Source organism: Ambystoma mexicanum, chromosome 5q (genome assembly GCF_040938575.1).
Source record: "Ambystoma mexicanum isolate Mex_15411 chromosome 5q, UKY_AmexF1_1, whole genome shotgun sequence".
NCBI lineage: Eukaryota > Metazoa > Chordata > Amphibia > Caudata > Ambystomatidae > Ambystoma > Ambystoma mexicanum.
This window is the reverse complement of record NC_090933.1, coordinates 492,431,823-492,449,817: the sequence shown is the minus strand read 5'-3', so window position 1 is coordinate 492,449,817 and position 17,995 is coordinate 492,431,823. Positions and strand designations below refer to the sequence as shown.

General features: G+C 44.8%; 1 protein-coding gene across 1 annotated transcript in view; it reads right to left on the bottom strand.

The window, feature by feature from the left end:
- The window catches only part of LOC138497458 (desmoglein-4-like), a 147,114-nt gene that overhangs the window by 83,754 nt on the left and 45,365 nt on the right, over window positions 1–17,995 (bottom strand). Inside the window, exons 2-4 of the mRNA XM_069620958.1 lie at window positions 10,759–10,794; window positions 9,667–9,798; window positions 1,779–2,288 (exon numbers count right to left, since the gene is read on the bottom strand). Coding sequence (XP_069477059.1) covers window positions 1,779–2,288; window positions 9,667–9,798; window positions 10,759–10,794 — 678 coding nt within the window. The remainder of the gene's footprint in view (window positions 1–1,778; window positions 2,289–9,666; window positions 9,799–10,758; window positions 10,795–17,995) is intronic.

The window sequence follows — 17,995 nt, the reverse complement described above, 5'->3', positions numbered from 1 at the left end:
GTTCTGGCCTGCCTGCTCTGCCACTCCCAATTATTGACTGTGTCCGCTACACTGGACCTTCTGTTTGGAATGCGATGTCACTCTATTCACCTGATCCATTCACTCTCTCTGTGCATATCTCTGTTCTGCACAAAGGCACAGACCATGAATGCTACACACCTTGGCTAATGCTTCCCGCCCCCACCTTGACGATCTCCTCCAGCTACATCCCTGCTTGCCGCCATCGGCAGTGGTCGAAGTGGGCGGCAGCGGATGGGAGCGGTGCTCCTCTACTTTTTAAAATTAAGTTTTACTGTTCCTATACTTTTATTTTAAAACGAAACTGTTCCGGAATGGTTTCGTAGGGAGAAGATGAAACTTGCACTTTTGTGCACTGCACTGAACGCTCCAATAAAGAGCAGGCGTATTTGTTAAGGGGTTTGTATGGCACGTCGGAAAGGGTATGGTGATTGGGTTTTTGGGCCTCTAGGGACAGGCCAGCAGAGAACATAGTTCCACTACTTTTTTTCGTACACTTCAACCACTGTCCATCGGGCAGTCCCATGCAATCATTCTGTAAAAATACCCACTATACATTATTTTGTTTTCCCTACATGCCACAGAAACGTAAGCATATACCAATCGTGGCTGTAGCATGTGCCATAAAACGGTGCTATAGATTGTACGCCTCTATTAAAAAGAAAGCACATGATAACTGGGTTCAAATTAAACAATGGGCCTTATTCCGACTGTGGCGGCCCCGGTATGAACGGTGCGGGTAAGGGACCGGCACCGTTCATACCGGGCTGCCACATTACGAGTTCTGCAGCGGGTCCCGCTCTGTACGCCTGGCCAGACCAGATGTGCAGAGCGGCACCTGCTAGCAGACCAGCATGCTAACAACGGACCCGTCATTAATGGGTCCGTTGTTGGCATCCTCCCCATTCCCATTGAGCCCTCTGGGGGCTCAAATGGGAATGGGGACGTACTGGGTCCAGGTCCTGCAAATGGGATTTACCGGGCCCGCAAATGTCGGAATGGCCCGGTAAATGCCATTTCTCTGGACCCGGACCTAGACCCGAGTTTGGGGGTAGCCATGCCGCTAAAAACGGCATGGCTACATCCAAACTTGTAATGATGCCCAATGTGTTTAATAGATCTATTGACTGAGAGCTAAAAATTAAATCCAATGGGATTTTAATGGCAAAAGACAATAAAAATAACTGTACAAATTAAATAAATCCACATAAGACACAGACAACATCACCCTGCATTACTTTCTACCTTCTGTAGTAGCCAAATAATCATAACTGGGCAGCTTCATTTTAACTAGGCCCTAAAGCTGTTGGAAGAGTTAAACTTCATACACAGGTTGGGTCATGAGTGGAGCTATGGCAGTCTCCTACATTGGAGAGGAAGTGGGCGCCGGGATCGTTGCTGTAGCCACATTATGGAACAGATGCTCAAGTGCTCCCATCTCTGCACACAACAAAGAGAGCACGTGTGGCTGAGTGTTTCTGTTCTTATTATGCTGCTATGAGTGAGTGAGTGAGTGTGTGCATGCTTTAATGATAGCATGTAAAAGGGTGCCATGGCTATTTAACATAACTGTAGTGTAAGGTCACACCCGGGGATGGGTACTTAAGGTGTAAGGTGCACATAGACGAACTATATGAACTGAGTTATGCTTGTGTCTTCTTTCCTGTGTTTTGTTTCTACTCTATATGTTCTAGAAGGGACATTGAATGCTACTATCTTCATGACATCAGTTTTATTGAATACTTAACGATCATACTTACAATGAATTCCGGCGTTTGTTCCCGGTCGAGAATTGTTGTAACATTGAGAAATCCTGTATAACGGTCCATGACAAATACTCCAAATGGGGGCTGATCAACACCAGGCCCAGAGATTGTGTAAGTGATTTCCTTTTTCTGCTGCACAATTATCGAGCTTCCACCACCCCAGACAGCTCCGCCACTCCAGGTGCCGCCGCCTCCGCCGCCTCCGCCGCCTCCACCGCCTCCGCCTCCACCGCCTCCGCCTCCAACCCAGGTGCCGCCGCCTCCACCACCTGCGCCGCCTCCACCGCCTCCGCCGCCTCCGCCTCCAACCCATTTGATGCCACCTGCGCCACCTCCAACACCACCACCACCGCCAGCTCCACCGCCACCAGCTCCACCGCCACCAGCTCCACCACCGCCACCAGCTCCACCGCCACCACCGCCACCAGCGGCGCCTCCTCCATGCATGATGCCATCTTTTACTCCACCACCAATCAACCGTGGCACATCCTTATCCGAATAAATCTAGGGAAAAAAAAACAATGGATGAAACATCAGAAAACTTACAATATGCAGGCTTATAGTTCCCATTAAGAAATTCCACACAATACTCTATCATCAAAATATGTGCAACTATGTCCGTGTACAACACATTTTTTTAAGCATGCTCGAGCTGAAACAGAAGAGGGATCAATAGTGAAAACAAAGACAATATTGTTCATTACTCTGGAGATCAACTATGGCCACCAATATTAAACACAATTTCATTTCAGCTTCCAGCTAGCCACCTGATAGCCAACAGTATTATGGCTGACCTGGCGATGGGATATTCTACGACTCTACAGGCTGAGCCAGAGGGTGCCGGTGTATAGAAGGTGGGACAGACTGCAAAATTGTGGGTCACCAGACTATGGGATATTTGATTAATTCAAATATCAATGGCTGTGGAACAGATTGTAGTATTATGGATAACCTGACAATGGGATATTTGATGACTCTGCAAGTTCAGGTACAGATTTGTTCTAACAAATGAAGGTGTTTAAAGTTCTCCCAGTGCCTCTTGTGGTCTGTAATATCCACTCTTAATACTTGCCAAAGGAGGGGGAGGTGTAAATTAAAGAGTAGCAGCCATAGAACACATCCTTGCGCGGCTCCTACTGATTGATTATTTATTTCTATCGCGCTCGTACGCTGGTGTTTCAGAGCGTGACAAGCCAAGGGAGGGGAACAGGGGAGAAACAAAACAGCGATCTTACTAGGCCCAGTGACACTGAGAACGTGCAACTGCATGGGAAAGGGAAAGGGGAAAAGTGCATGGAAGGGGGGAGAAGTGTAAAGGGTGGAGCAGAGGAGAACAGATAAATAATAATAAATACAAATAAATAACAGTAAAGGCAATAAATGGTGGTAGTACACCAGCAAGTGGCAAGTGCGTGCTGTGTTTAAGGCAGCAGACAGGGTATGTTTGATAATTGCAAAAAGAAAAAGAGAGGGGGTTGGGGACTGTCTGGGTACCCATACAGACCCCAGTGGAAAGGGTGGCCCGGAGGCAGTACAGATGGGTGGCAGGGTGAGCAGGTACCTGGGCCCGGAGGACAGGGGGTGGCCAGGTGCACAGTGCTAAGAGAGAAACATAGCAGAGGAGAGGGGGGCAAAGGCAGAAGCAAAGGGGGAGGTCTTGAGGTGCTTCCGGAACCAGAGGTGGTTTTCCTCAAGTTTCAGAGTGGCAGGGAGGCTGTTCCAAAGGGAGGCCTCAGCCAAAGACAAAGATCTACCCCCAGCTTGTTTTTTTAGAAAAACGACTGACCCTGAGGGGGTTAGAAGTAGAGGAGCGAAGAGCTCGAGAGGGGAGGTATTTGCGGAGGGATAGTGGAAGGTATTTTGGACCCAGGGCCCAGAAATCCTTGTGGACAATGCAGAGATTTTTTTAATGTAATCCTTGGATCCACTGGGAGCCAATGAAGGGAGTTCAGAGCTGGAGAGATACGATTCCAGGGCTTGAGGCCAAGGACAAGTCTTGCAGTCCTTTTCTGCCTTAGTTGTAAAGGGCAGAGAGCAGAGGCAGGCAGATTTAGAAAAGGCTGTTACAATAGTCCAAGCTAGAGAGAACCAGAGTTTGGGAGACAATGAGCTTCTGTGGGAAGGAGAGGAAGTGAGGGAGTGTGGTGAGATTGGAGGTGCCTGTTCACGATGTGATGGAAAACAAAACGGTCTGACAAGTAGAAAACGGACCGGTGGTGTGTCGAGCATTGGATGCCAAGTTTGGGGAGGGTGTTCAGGAGAAAAGTGTGGTAAACAGTGTCAAGGGCTGCTGAGAAATTGAGGAACGTGAGGATTGAGAAGAGGTTTCCTGTGGTGGAGAAGTAGGTCAGTGGCGTTTACATGGGGTGCCTAATTGGAAGGTGGTCTGAGTCGAAATGCTTGCAGTTAGTTGCTGATTCATTTGAACATAATGCATTTAAAAATGTAGTTTGCTGGGTTGTTGAGGACAGCAGAGGTTGTTTTCTGAAAGAGTAAGACAGTAGTTATTTAATAACAGATGGAGAATACCCCAGATGTAAGAGTGAGATTGAAAAGAGTGGAGAAGTGAGAACAGGTACGTGGCAGATTATCCTTAATTATTTATGGTGCAAATTGATCCACAGGAGTGCAGGATAGGCTGTCTGTCTGCTAGAAGGGTGTCAGTTCAGGGTGTTGGTTGGTGAAAAGTAACCAAGCGAGTATGATCTAGCGGTGGGAGTTGTTGCGGAGTAGAAGGGTGCAGGAGGAAGGGGGGTGAAAGAAGGCAGGCCAGTGAAGCAGTCTCTTATCTTGGAAATCTTAGAGAAGTAATTTAGGGCAAAGACAGTGCCAGTGAGAGAGGAAGCGACTGGGAGAGGCTGGGTGGCGGAGGGTAGGGGCAGTATCATCTGGTGGGCATAGGAGAGTGTGCCTGGGTGAATGGAGAAAGGCAACATAAGGTTTCTGTAGTAGTTGGAATTAGCAGCATCCAAGGCAGTAGACAGAGAAGAGAAGAAATCCTCATAGGTGTCATGGAGTGCAGGGGCTACAGACGTGTGCCTGCATTGTAGATGGAGTGGTTTAATTTAATTTACTCTGTAAATTATTGTCATGATCCAAGATTGGGGGAAATGCTGAGAAGGAGTGAAAGTGAAATGTGCTGGAAGGGAGTCGAGAGCTGAGTGGAATTGAAAGAATGCCTGTTCAGTGGAGAAAACTTGGGGTGGAGACAAGCTAAGGTGTGAGCACCTTGGTGGCGAGACTGTAAGCCGGGTTTCAATTTGAATTTTGTCAGAGGTGTGGCAGCTGGACGAGATAGCGGAGGGGGAATAAAAATTGTGACGTGGCAGGAGGGAACGGGGTCCTGATTTGATTTGATTTTGTTTATTTATAACACGCTTATTCCTCGAGGGAAACCAGACAGAAGACTGTAACTATGAGCAGGTGTAAATTATATAGTGAAAAGAAAGGGAAAAAACAAGAGACCATATTATTAGAAGTTTAGACGAAAAGGTGTGTTTTTAGCCTCTTCATGAACAGGGAAAGAGAATCCCATTTCCAAAGGCCTGAGGTAGTGAGTTCCAGGAGCGAGGGCTGAGAACCTAGAAGCACCGCTCCCCACAATGTACAAAGTGGGAGATAGGTATTTGTAGTAGATTTTGAGCGGCTGATCAGCGAGCGTGAGTTGGAGAATAAGGACGAATGTTGGCAGCAAGATAAATTGAAGCCAGGCCATGGAGCCACTTAAAGACAAGACACAGGGTCTTAAAAAGGATCCTCTGTTGTACTAGTAAGCAATGGAGGGTTTTGCAACAGGGGGCCACCGAGGCAGTTTTAGGCAGATTGAAAAGAAGTCTAATGGCTGCATTTTGAGCAACCTTTAGGTGGTGTATCTGGCTTGCCAGGATCCCAGTTATAATAATCTAGGTTGGAATTAATCAGTGCTCCAATGACAATTTATTGATCCCTCTCAGCAATGAGAGAAAGGATAGGTTGCAGGAGTCTGAGTTGGTAATACATTGACTTTGATATCTCGCTGACCTGCAGGTTGTAGTACAAACTTGACTGCCAAATGAAGTCTAGATTTTTAACTTTAGATGAGAAGACAGAAGGCACATCAAATAGAGTTCGGCAGTAAACAGAATTGTATGAATCTGCCAAAAGATGTTTGGGGCCAAGCAGCATAATTTCAGTTTTGGAGGGATTTAACTGGAGCCTCTTTATCAGTATCCAGCTTTGGGTATCTGAGCACAATCTAAGATCTGGTTAATGGAATTTGATGGATTGCTCAGCCTAATATAAATCTGTGTGTCATCAGCATAGGAGTGATTTTCATTTTCAAAAGATACCCAGTAAAGGCTGAATGTAAATGTTAAATAATAAAGGTGAAGGGAAGGGCATTGTGGAACACCACAGACAACAGGGAGAGAACTAGAGCAGAAAGTTTCCATTTCCAACCTGAAACAAAGGGAGTGAACCATTTCAGGGAGAACTGCAGACACTTGAACTACCTCAGTCAATAAGTATATCGAAATCAACTTTATCAAAGGCCACCAATAGGTCAAGCATAATCAGTAGCCTTAGGTGACCTTTGTCTGCTGATCTTAAAATGTCATCCTAAACGGCCAGGCGTGCAGTCTCCATATCATGTCGGGGCTTAAAGCCTGATTGCAGCACGTCAAGCAGTTGGTATTCTTCCAGAAGGTTTTGGAGTTGGGAAGTGACAATCTTTTCCAGGATCTTAGCGGGCCACAACAGGCCTGCAATAGGACAATAGTTTGAAAGCAGGTTATGATCCAATGCGTGTTTTTTAAGTAAAGGAGTAAGAAAGGATCTTTTAAGTTCCTCTGAGACAATTCCTTGGGCAAGAGAAGCATTTACAAATCCAGTGATAAATTCACTCAGTTCAGCGGCATGGCGTTTTATGAGGAAGGCACGGATAAAATCGTAATTATGATTCGTAGGTTTTAAATTGGAAAGGAGCACAAATATTTCCTCCTGAGTAAATGGGGTAAAATTGAAAATAAGAGATGTTGGTAGAGAGGTATCAGATGGTGAATATCAAGCATGGAAGATGGACGGGTCCAAAGTTGTAGATCAATATTTGATCGGATGGTGGTACCTTATATCATGAAGAATTCATTAAAATCATTGATCAGTATGAGGGAAGGAAATGGATGTGCAGATAGATAGATTTGCAATATCAATCTGTTGCAGTAGAAAGCTAGATTTGGTCAAGAGAATGGCTTTTTTATAAATATTAAGCACCGTTCTCACAAACTGGTGGTCAAGTGAATTCTTGGATTTACGCCAGATTTTTTCTTTCTTACAGTACTCGTTCTTTAAGGGCCTACGTGAGTATAACATTTGTTGGTATTTTATTTTGGTTTACCTTGAGTTTGATGGGAGCAATAGTGTCACAGACTTTCTGTACAGTGAGCATATTGGACTGAAAGAAGTCTTTGCAGCTAGAATTTGAACTATGGGGAAGCAGTTCCGAAGTTAGCTCGACACCTCTAATTATGTTAAGATCTTTCGGCTACACAGGGCAATCCCAGGAGGTGGATGAGCTTTTAAAACTGTGCATGGATCTATCTGAATAAAACATATCTTAGCCTAGTGATCTGACCAAGTGACAGGTATGGTCTCCTGATATGACAATCCCTGACCGTTTTTTTTAAATTATTACGTCAAGGCAGTGACCCTGATTATGTGAGGAAGAAGAGGTAAGCAAAGAAAGATCATGAGAAATACGAATTTCATTGAGTTTAATACTATCTGGGTTGTCTTGGATATCACACTGAATATTAAAATCCCTAAGGATGAGTGTTGAAGAGCACTTGTTCCAAGAAAGAGATTCAGATTTTCTTGAAAAGCTCTAGTTATTTCAGGGGGTCGATAACCGAGGACCACATAAAAGGAACGAGAGGGTGAGAGAGCAGATTACAGGCATAAATCTGGGATGTCTCATCCCAAACAAGGGTCTGGAAATTAGATAAGGCCAAGGAGGATTTGGAAATAATTGAAACTCCACACCCTCTTTGGGATTCCTAATTCAGCCATTTAATCTGGAAATTAGGGGGAACGAGAATGTGAAAAACTGAAGTAGAGCTTGCGTTAAACCAAGTTTTCGTGATAAAATCAGATCTAAATTGCAAGACTCAATAAAGTCAGCCAAAGCTACTGTGTTTTTTACTGCAGATCTAGCGTGGATCAAGGTAGCATGAAGGTATAAATTCGGCATATTAGATATTTTTGGGATCGGGGGCTGGAGTATGCCCGAAGATTGGCCAATTCCATGGAGCCTGGTTTTAGTTAGGTCAAGTAGATGGAAGAAACCTTGTTCATTGTTTAAACCAAGCAACTTTTCTTTAGTATACGTGATCATAATAATTAAATAACATAACCTACAACAAGCAGCATGAGCAGAAGGACTAGAGCACGAGTTTAACCAGCTCAAGAAATGATGTTGAGCAATGGATAGAAAGCTGACCGGAGACAAGGAGGCAATACCACTGGCAGTGGCACAGGCTTTGTGCCAGTGCTTCTCTCTGCCGTGAGTCTTTTCAGACTAATGAACACAGAGAGATGATGCGATTCGAGGCATGACGGCTCGGAAAAGGACAGGAAATTTAGTTCCCAAAGTAAACTAAGAGGGTCAAGTTTAGTTTAGTTTAGTTTATTTATTTATAGAGCGCTCCAAGCCCTTAGGCAGCTGGGCGCTAAACTTACTTATTACTAAAATACAGACAGTTTATGAAAAAACAAGATGAAGCAATTTTACAATATTTACAAATAGGCAGCAATGCGACAGAATTTTACAGCTATACATTAAAATGACAAAGTAAGCCACATTTCCATACATACATGGTAAATCAAATCAAGCACAGTTAGTCCACTGAAAGTTGAAACAAATACAATTGACAAGCCAATTAACTGTTTGAAACATGTTGAAATCTAAATAGCAAATGAACTAAAATGATCTGGTCTAAAAAAGTCTGAAATTCATTTGTTTCAATTTCGCTTTCATTCGAGCACTCGAGAGACGCTGCAAGATGAAACGGGCAGCAACAAAGTAGCACCAGAAGAAGTCAGAGGATGTGAGGGTGGACGAGGTGAAGATCAGGTCAAGAGAATTGCATTATCATATGCCGGTAGGTTGTGAAGCAGAAACAGGGGTTCGCTCAGGCAGGTAGAGTCAAGTTCCAGACGATATGCGATGGTGAGTTACGGGAGGTGGAAGGCCAAAATGGGTAGAGAGCCAAGAAGAAGGTCCAGGTCAGGGAAGACTTTTGGGGGACCACGAAGCATGTATTTGAGGGGTTTCCTGGGGGAAGAGGGGCAAGCAGTAGATCAGTGGTGTGTTCAACGAAGAGGGGGAGAACGCGTAATGATGGAAGTGGGAAGTGTAGCTCATTTGGCTGTTTGGTATAGGGCGAGTTACTGAAACTGAATAACAATTTATTTTGTCCTTTACCAATTTGTGTTGTTAAAATGATGTAGAGCATTAAAGGGCGCAAATACAGTCAATCACATTGTACACGTTTTAAACAGTGCACACTCTGAGCTGAATCATCACTGCCCTCTTAGACCCAACTAGTTTTTAAAGATCTCCTGGAGGCTTATGTCATCCAGGGCAATGCACACTAGGCTGGCATTATCTTTCCAAAAGGCCTATCCCAGTCCCCGTCATTAAATAGCGTGCTGTGATTGGACGTTGGCAAGGAGACCTTTATAGACAGTTTTGTTTTTTTGCCCGTCCTGCCGCTCACAAACTGCCATGTGCCATAGACACCAGAGCCTGGGAGAATTTAGCATGGCCAGCTGAGCCAACGCACACATTTTTTTCAAAGTACTTCATCCAGTAACATGAATGCATTCCCATCCCCATGTGGGTACTTACCTTACAAATTGGGTTTTTCTTTGAATTGTCTTCATGTTCCCTTAAGAAGGTGGGCGCCACAAACCATTCACGTTTGTGTCTGTGCAATCCCGAGGATGAAGAAGCTGGATACCGGTAGACTTGGTGGTTCACCTTCAACAGAAAGCATCATGTTAACCAATCACACCCGCAGCCTGATTACCACACCCTTGCGCTACATATCCCATTGCGTGTGGCACTCAGAGACACATTTTACCCCATGCACACAATGCTTCATTCTGTATCCATTATGTTTAGATGTTACTCTTTCCATGTTGCAGTTATTTAAAAGGTTCCTAAGTGACAAAGAATCTTTGCCAGTTGCAGCCCAGCATGGAATGCAATGGAGTAATGCTTTATACTGTGCCGGTTGCCCCCATAGTTAGGGTGACCAGATTTCGAAAATAAAAAACCAGGACAAGCCACTGACATAGAAGTAGGATTACAGCTTCAGCGGTGTAACTGTAGTCCTACTCCTTTGTGGGTGGCCTGTCCCATGTCATATTGAAGCTTCAGCGGTGAATCTGTAGTCTTGCTTCTATGTTAGGGTGACAATATTTCGAAAATAAAAACCCGGGACAGGACACTGACATAAAAGTAGGACTACAGCTTCAGCGGTGTAACTGTAGTGCTACTTCTTATTGGGTGTCCTGTTCCATGTCATATTGAAGCGCTTGGGATCCCGAGGCTATTTTAAGTTTAAAAAACTCATCCAGGATTTGTGGATCGGGGGATACCATCCTGGTTTTTGGCAAACTAGTGGAGAAATCATGATATCCGTCCAAAAACCGGGATGGTATCCACCCGATCCCCAAATCCCGGGATGGGGTTTTTAAACTTAAAAAAAATCTCGGGACCCTGGGACGTCTGGTCACCCTACCCATAGTGTATATGTCCCCATGGCAATGCCAGTGTTCGATAGCTCACGCAGATCATGACCGTGAAGTTATCTTCATCCATATAACCATGCTTATGATGTGTTTGCGGATTCCCTAGTGACATGTCCATTTCAAGCGGCCATGCAGAAATGATGAACAATGTATCACTTTATGAAACTGATTTAAGATATATTACCTCTACTCTCCAGCCACAAACGTATTCCAAGGACACCTGCCAATCAAAAGAAATAAAGAATCATTTAGCATATTATGGTGTTATGGTTAGCACAGAATAATTATTGCAGTGTTTTTAGAGGCTTGACATTTTTCTTTGCAGCCGTTCAGTCTCCTGAGCACTTTTGGAAATGTATCATAACACACTGTCATTTATGGATGAATGAAACAGACATTAGACACAGGGGCAGCATTACCAATCTATGACAGATGGTGCCGGAGCCCTGCCGGTGCCATGCACGCACTTCCGCGATAGTGGATGGACCTCCTGGTGCTGCCGGAACCCATTGTAAAGCTAGTGGCCCCACCCCCCCTCCCCCCATCCTCTATACTTATGGTATCACTGAACTATGAGCACAAAGAGCCCACTGAGGAGAGCACTTGAACACGGAACGTGGCAGGTGTTTATGACGCATTCCAAGGTGCAATGATTTTATTAGGAACCGTCAAAAGTATCTCCCCACACACGTGTGTGAGGGGGCAAAGAGGTGCAACCATTTTCATAAATAGGCCAGGAAAAGACCTTCTCAACCATTGTCAGAGCATTAGAAGCTATAATGAGTCTTTGTGAAGTGGAATCTTTGAGGAGAGCCTGAGGCATCCTAAATGCGTGGCTAGCGTCTGGGGCTGCACTTGCTCTGGTGACAGCCATCAGGCCTCAGTCAAATCTGGGAGGTTGAGCAGGGAGGGCTGCACCTTTCCAGGTGGAGACCCGAGCACTGTGCTGCCCAGGCGACATGGCACCTCAGTGTGGGCTGAATGCAGTTTCAAAATGAGGGCGCAAGGCTATTTCGTGTATAAAATGTCCTGTATGTTGCAGGATGAGCGCTAGGGCCTCATTTACGAAAGTGTTTTTACATGGGAAGATCCCATTGAAAAACGGCTTGTTAACCAGGCCCATTGTGTCCTGTGACTGCAGTGGGATTGCATCAGCCCGAGTGACTGCCCAGTGTGTGTTGAGCTCCACACAGAGGCCACCCTCTCACAGACGTCACAGGAAGCTGAGAGTATTTGCTGTCCTGAGAGAAGTGAACCAAACCTATGCACACATACATGTGTATAGATATATCTTTATGTATGCCTTTGTAAGTGTCAACTCTATAAGTACGGTTAAGTTGGACATGTAAGAGCACGTTTTGAGATTCGTATCACTTTGGCGTCATTTAATACATCTTCCCAAAACATTAAAAAGAACAGAACAGTCAACTCTTAGGTCCTCATTTACAAAAGCCTTTTAGACTGGGAGTCCCATTGTAAATCAGGCCCTTAATTTTTTTGGGGCATGCTTTGTAATGTCTATTAGCACCCGTACAGGGGAACCAGCCAATCAGGTGGCTAGAAACGTGGGCTGAAACCTACAATCTCAGCCCGTGTTCCAAGCCTCCTGACGGCTGGTTTCCCTGGCCGCCATCTTTCCCCCACCCTCCTTCCCCTTATTAAAATTTGTATTACCATTTCCAACCCCCATTCCCGGCCGCTATGGAAAGGGAAGGGGGGCTCTGTATGGAGTCCCGCCTTCCCTTTCCATGGTGGCCATTTTAGCACAGTATGTTCAGACATTAAACAGGACGCGGGAGGCGTCCCGTTCAATGATTGAAAATACGTTTTTTTTTTTAGCACCCCGGGTTCGCTTTGGTCTATCCCCAAAACAATGCCTTTGCTTACATAATTAAACATAGTTCTACTATCTAGATATCATGCTATGTCCAATTACATCATCAAAACGTGCACATTTGATGCAATACCTTTACAGAAAGAAATGTTTCTTGAATCTGATACAGTTGGGAATTTGTCGCTGTCTGAGTCAGGAATACTCCTTGGGCTCTAGTGCCTATAATCCCATGGTAATCCAGACCTCAGAATTGTCCCTATGCAATACCAGCCCAGCCTTTGTTCCAGTTTAGTCATCTTACTCGTAGAACAGGTAGGTGTCACTCGTCCCGGGACAGGGACATTTCCACATCACCATTGAAGGCCAGGTCCCCAGCTCTGGAGAACCAAACCCCTTTGGCACTTTAGGCTCCGCCCTCTGAATGAACTCTAGGTCTAGGGCAGAAGTCCTCATACAGAACCAAAGACTGGGCCCCCAGTTGTCCCTGGGTCGCTGCAACTGCTATCAGGGTACAGGACACCGCGGGAGACAAGGAGGCAGCACCTAGGACCGCTTAAGAGAAAAGAAAGACTTCCTTCTGCAGGGATATCCTGTAAACAGTGACGCTGCATTAACCATGCATCTCAATGCAGCCTGTGTCCAGGGCGAAGGCACGAGAGACCTCTGAGCGGAGGGAAAGCAAAGCTGCCCCAAGACAGTCTGCAAGACTTTACCGATGAACAATTAGGCTTCTTGTAGTGGCGAGACACACCCAAAGCATTGTTGCAGGACTTTGCGTGCCATGTATGACAGGGGCCTTCATTTCTTCTCACCTCATGTACAGTATTTTCTGTCTAGTACTTCCGTGGGTGGGGGGGGTGCCTTCTACAAAGTATTCTGACTGATTTCAGCTATTAGTGCTCTTTACTTTACTCTGAGTTTTAGGCTTTTGCTGGGATATTGGGTGGGCTTTTTGTGTGTCTTGTTGTTGCTACAGTTCTTTTTGCCTTGTTTTGCCCACCACTGTTCAAGTCAACACACTGACAGTTACATTATTTGCACAAGGTCTCTCTGCACAAAGCTTCTTTTCTAAATGAAATGCATTATGATATCTGGTCATTTAATCTAAAACATGACCATCAAATGCCATTCCATCGACAAAATTGCATTGAAAAAATATGCATCGAATGCATGTTTTTTCAAGGTAAAGGGTTTAGTGTTATTTATAATGGGTTTAAAAGGGTAAAAAACGGGGGGTTAGGGAGGGACCCCCACATTTAAAAAAAAATGGAAAACACATGCATTCGATGGTAATTTTTTCAATGCATTTTTTTTAGATGCAATGGTCATTCGATGGTAAAAATTAGATGGAATGCCCATAAACCATGCATTATGTAAAAGGGCATGATAATGCAGTTATGTGACACACACTTTGAATTCTTCCTATGGAATGTCTTTTAAGAAAATATTTTTCATGAACAATTTACCAAATATAAAACTTCCCAAGATCCTAGCCAATAGCTGGTGGAGGCAAGTTTAGCAAGTAAATCCACAAACTTATATTTTCAATATCTCCGCCAGCAGCCCTCCATATTTTTTACTGTATCCTTGAAGTTAGGAACATAAGTTATAATATGAACAGGCAGAAATCCCATATAGGGCCCTTTTGCCCAGAAATCCAAGATAGGGCCCATCCACGCAGGGCCCGCTGGGTCACGCCCACCCTTTACACCTACACCTACTTTGATGCGTTCTGCAAGAGTCGCTCATATGCCTCTGTAAGAAACATGAGGTTCACCCCCATTTTGAGTAAATGGCCTTCACGGTGTTCTTCCAGTGCATCGTGATGATCTTTGTTGCTTTTGCAAAGTCCTAAATGTTTACTTTTGATCATTCAATTTCAAGTTCATCAGAGGATCCTGCGCGGGTCTTAAACATGATGATTTAACAAACAATGCACCCAGGATGTGATCCATCACCTTAAATACTTTATCCCAAAATCTTTCAACAGGGATGCAGCCCCAATAATGAGAACTAGTTAGCCCTTCATTATTGGGGTGAGTTTGTATCGGTTATCCACAATTGTTGAGCACAATAGCAGTATTTTCTACTAATCAGTCTTTAGCATATCAGGTAGATATTTGCGTCTCTAGGTTTAAGAGTCCAGACTCCAAAACCATCCTCCCACATCGCCTGGGATCTGTAGCCCCAGATCATACTTTGATGATTTTTGACAGTAGGACGTTTGTAAAGGTGTACAGGCCTAGTCGATTGTCTTTTAATACCAAATGTCTTCAGCATTGCTCATAAGGTGAGGTCTGAGCTCTCTGGGATTAATGCATGCAGTGTAGCACTTGTAAAGTACTTCCAAGGTTTGCCCTTCGCCGAACCAAAGATAGACTTCAGGTTAGCAAAGGACTCCATGGTTCTGTAAGAAGTGATCCAAGTATTTAAGTGTGTTTGTGTCACACTGTGATCAATGCATTGATTGTTGGTTGATGCAGATGTTGCTGAACCAAATGGTGTTTCCTGCCATTGGTTTAAGTGAAATGTTCCCCTTTTGTTGAGCAAGTTCCAGATTTCCTTAGATTGATGTAACTTAGTTTTGGGCTTGGAGTCAAACTTCTACTTTTCAAGAAAGTGTATTGTCAGTAAAAGCATGAGCTTCACATGTTCACTGTTAATGCACTTAGATCGCGTAGTGCCCCAGATTTGGTCCTGAGCTAGCTGGGCCAGTCTGGGGACCAATATGTAAGGTTTTATACACAGGACTTCTAGATCCCCTGGAGATTTGTGTCTCCAATTTGCTCTTTCCACTCCGTCGTGTCAATTTCTGAATCATGCTCCAGTGGCAGATTATCCGGGATGGCAACAACATTCTATACCGAGCAATTCCTTCAATTAGAACCACTGGACACATTTTCCAGAGCTCTGTGTCCTCCTCAGTAACTTTCTGAATGTTGTTACCATCTGTATTCACCATACACATCAGGATTTTCTGAGCTGGATGTAGGTCAGTAGGTTAGGTAGGTCAGTCACCGGGCGAGACCCACTTTTGGTAGACCTGCCTTTTCTATGTCCAGCCCATCTTCCGTTAGTGAAAGCGCCACCAAAGTAACTTTGTTGCTCGAAATGTCATGAAATTGTTTGGGTATCAAGAGTTCCGGCAAGTCAGTGTCATGATTTACTTGACTGGAGAACATGTTTTCGGCAGAGAGTAGTGGTTTCCTCCAGTGGTTCCCCATCAGTGTTTGCCACTGGTCAGCTGGTCTTCTGTGACCTGGCAGCCATGGGTTTTTAATGCCTTGAAAAAAGGCAATGCTAGAAGGCAAGCAACCCGGTCTTGGGACTCTTTTTACTGTGGACAGTGCTGACGGTGACTGACCGCTGACAGTGCTGTATGCGTAACTGCAGTTTAGCTTCTGAATGTTTTGCCATGGAAACATTCTGTCTGTTTATGGAGTAGCACTGTACTCAGGACTGTGCCTCACCCTCACTGGCAGGCTCACATTGGCCTATAAGGCAATGCCCAAACCAAAAATGCAAAATGCTAGTGTGGGCCAGTTTGTTTTTTGAAAGTGGGCCACTTTTTTATCCAATGTGGAAAAGTGAGTTACTATGTGGCTAGTAGTTTTGGCCATTGTTGCTGAGTAAATATGTTTTAAATTGCACAATTTGCATGATATTTTATCCAAAAAAACGCCCCCTTGGGTGCTATTCAAACTGCCACAAAAAGAATTGCCATTGGCAACTGTGGCCCACTTTTTCATTGGTGCCCAAGACAATGTCATGCCCCAATGTGACCCGGCTCACCGGGCGATGTGAGCATGCAGTGCGCACCACCCGCGTCTATTAGGAGGCCCCTTGAATCCCCCTGTGTAACACTGTATGAATGTTTATTGTTGCATATTGGAAACTCGGCATCATAAAGCTGTGGTTCACTTCTCTTATGCCAGTTTATTCACTATTCGGTCTAGTGCAGGCCAGCATCCGGTGATACCATTTCTCCAATAGGGAACGTGTTAGATCCACTTTGGCCAAACACTGTGCCACGGAGACACAGTGTGTGCTAAAGCCCGGTGGAAGCATTCCGAGCTCATGTGACAGACTTAGCTCATCGTCTCTGCTCTTGGCCATAACATAATGGGAAAAGATTAGGTGGCTTTAATTAGAACTGTTCCTCACTGGCCGATGCGAACACACTGGGAACTGCATACAGGGTCGCTTGAGCTGTGGTGTACTTGTCATATGACATATTGCTGCCACTGCCAGTTCATACCTTATTTGGACCAGTGTATGGCAAAACCCTAACTGCCAGGCTATTATGCAAGTCTATGCAAAAAGGACAAGCATACTCGTCATTGGCACTTAAGGGGTTAATACTCGCATCAGGGGATAACAGATCTATCATCAATGGTAATACAGCGATTTCTGCCTCTGTAGGTGACTTGAGCTTTTGCCATCCCCCTTGCTGACAACTCTGCTCGCCGCGATGGCACCCCCAGCTGCTGGCTGCCAATGCCATAGGCAGTTCAGTTGTCTACATTCATTAATGAGTCGAGGCTGCCTAAGCCACTCAGCTAGTGCCATAGAGTTAAGTGGTCATCCGCCCCCCCCTCACACCCATCACCAGATGGCATTATTGGAGCATAATACACATTCCACAGTAGGTATTTTATATACTGCATGTTAAGAAATATGTAGGTTTCTCAATGATTTAAATGTTCAATCGGGGAAATGTTTTGCAAATACATGTCCGCGCATGTGCCAGGCACATCATAACTTTAAAGGTGTGTCATTACCAGTGCTCATTCACAGGACCGTGATAGTTCCTTTCTTGTCTGGCACTTTTTTTTACAGAGTGAAATAACTATTGACAGTGGGAAGATGAATGCCATTCTGTCCTATCTGGTAGATTGCAGTTAAAAAATAAAAAAACGATGCATCATGTATGGCGCCCAGCAACTGGGGCTTTACTAGTGGTATTTTTCAGTTTTTAAAGCAGACTGTTCTGCAGAAGTCCTGGGCGTTCATGGCTTGTTGATTAACTAAGAAAAGCCCAGAATGCTGTTGTGTCTTTTAAGTGACCCTCCGGCAACAGCCATGAAGCCCACACTGTTGGCATATGGGAGCAATATGAGGGAGATGGCATGTGAAGAGAGAAATACAGCCTTTGCACCCCCCACCCACCCATTGACTGCCTATGACCACTCCCAACAGCGACCTCCTCCCACACCCACAGAACACCGCCCTTGAATCGTTTTGCTTTGAGATGAAAATGGCAGCCCCATACTTTGATGTTACTGCATGATATAACTAGCTCAATCTTCTGAAAGGTAATAACTAAATGGCAGGGATAATTCGCCCCGAGTGTAAACAAAATCACTAAGTGTGTCTTCACCCACTTGATTTTCAAGAAATGTGTGTTTCTTTGCATCAAACACTGGTTAAAACAAGTATTGGTAGAGCAGTTTTAGCTTTTTTGTATAGCCATTAGATAGGCATTTATGAGGCCCTTCAAACAAACCTAGTTGCTCTCACCATGTTACAGTTGTTGCTGCCTCATGGCCAGTGCCCGGAAAATGTCTAATGCGTGCCTACCCAAATG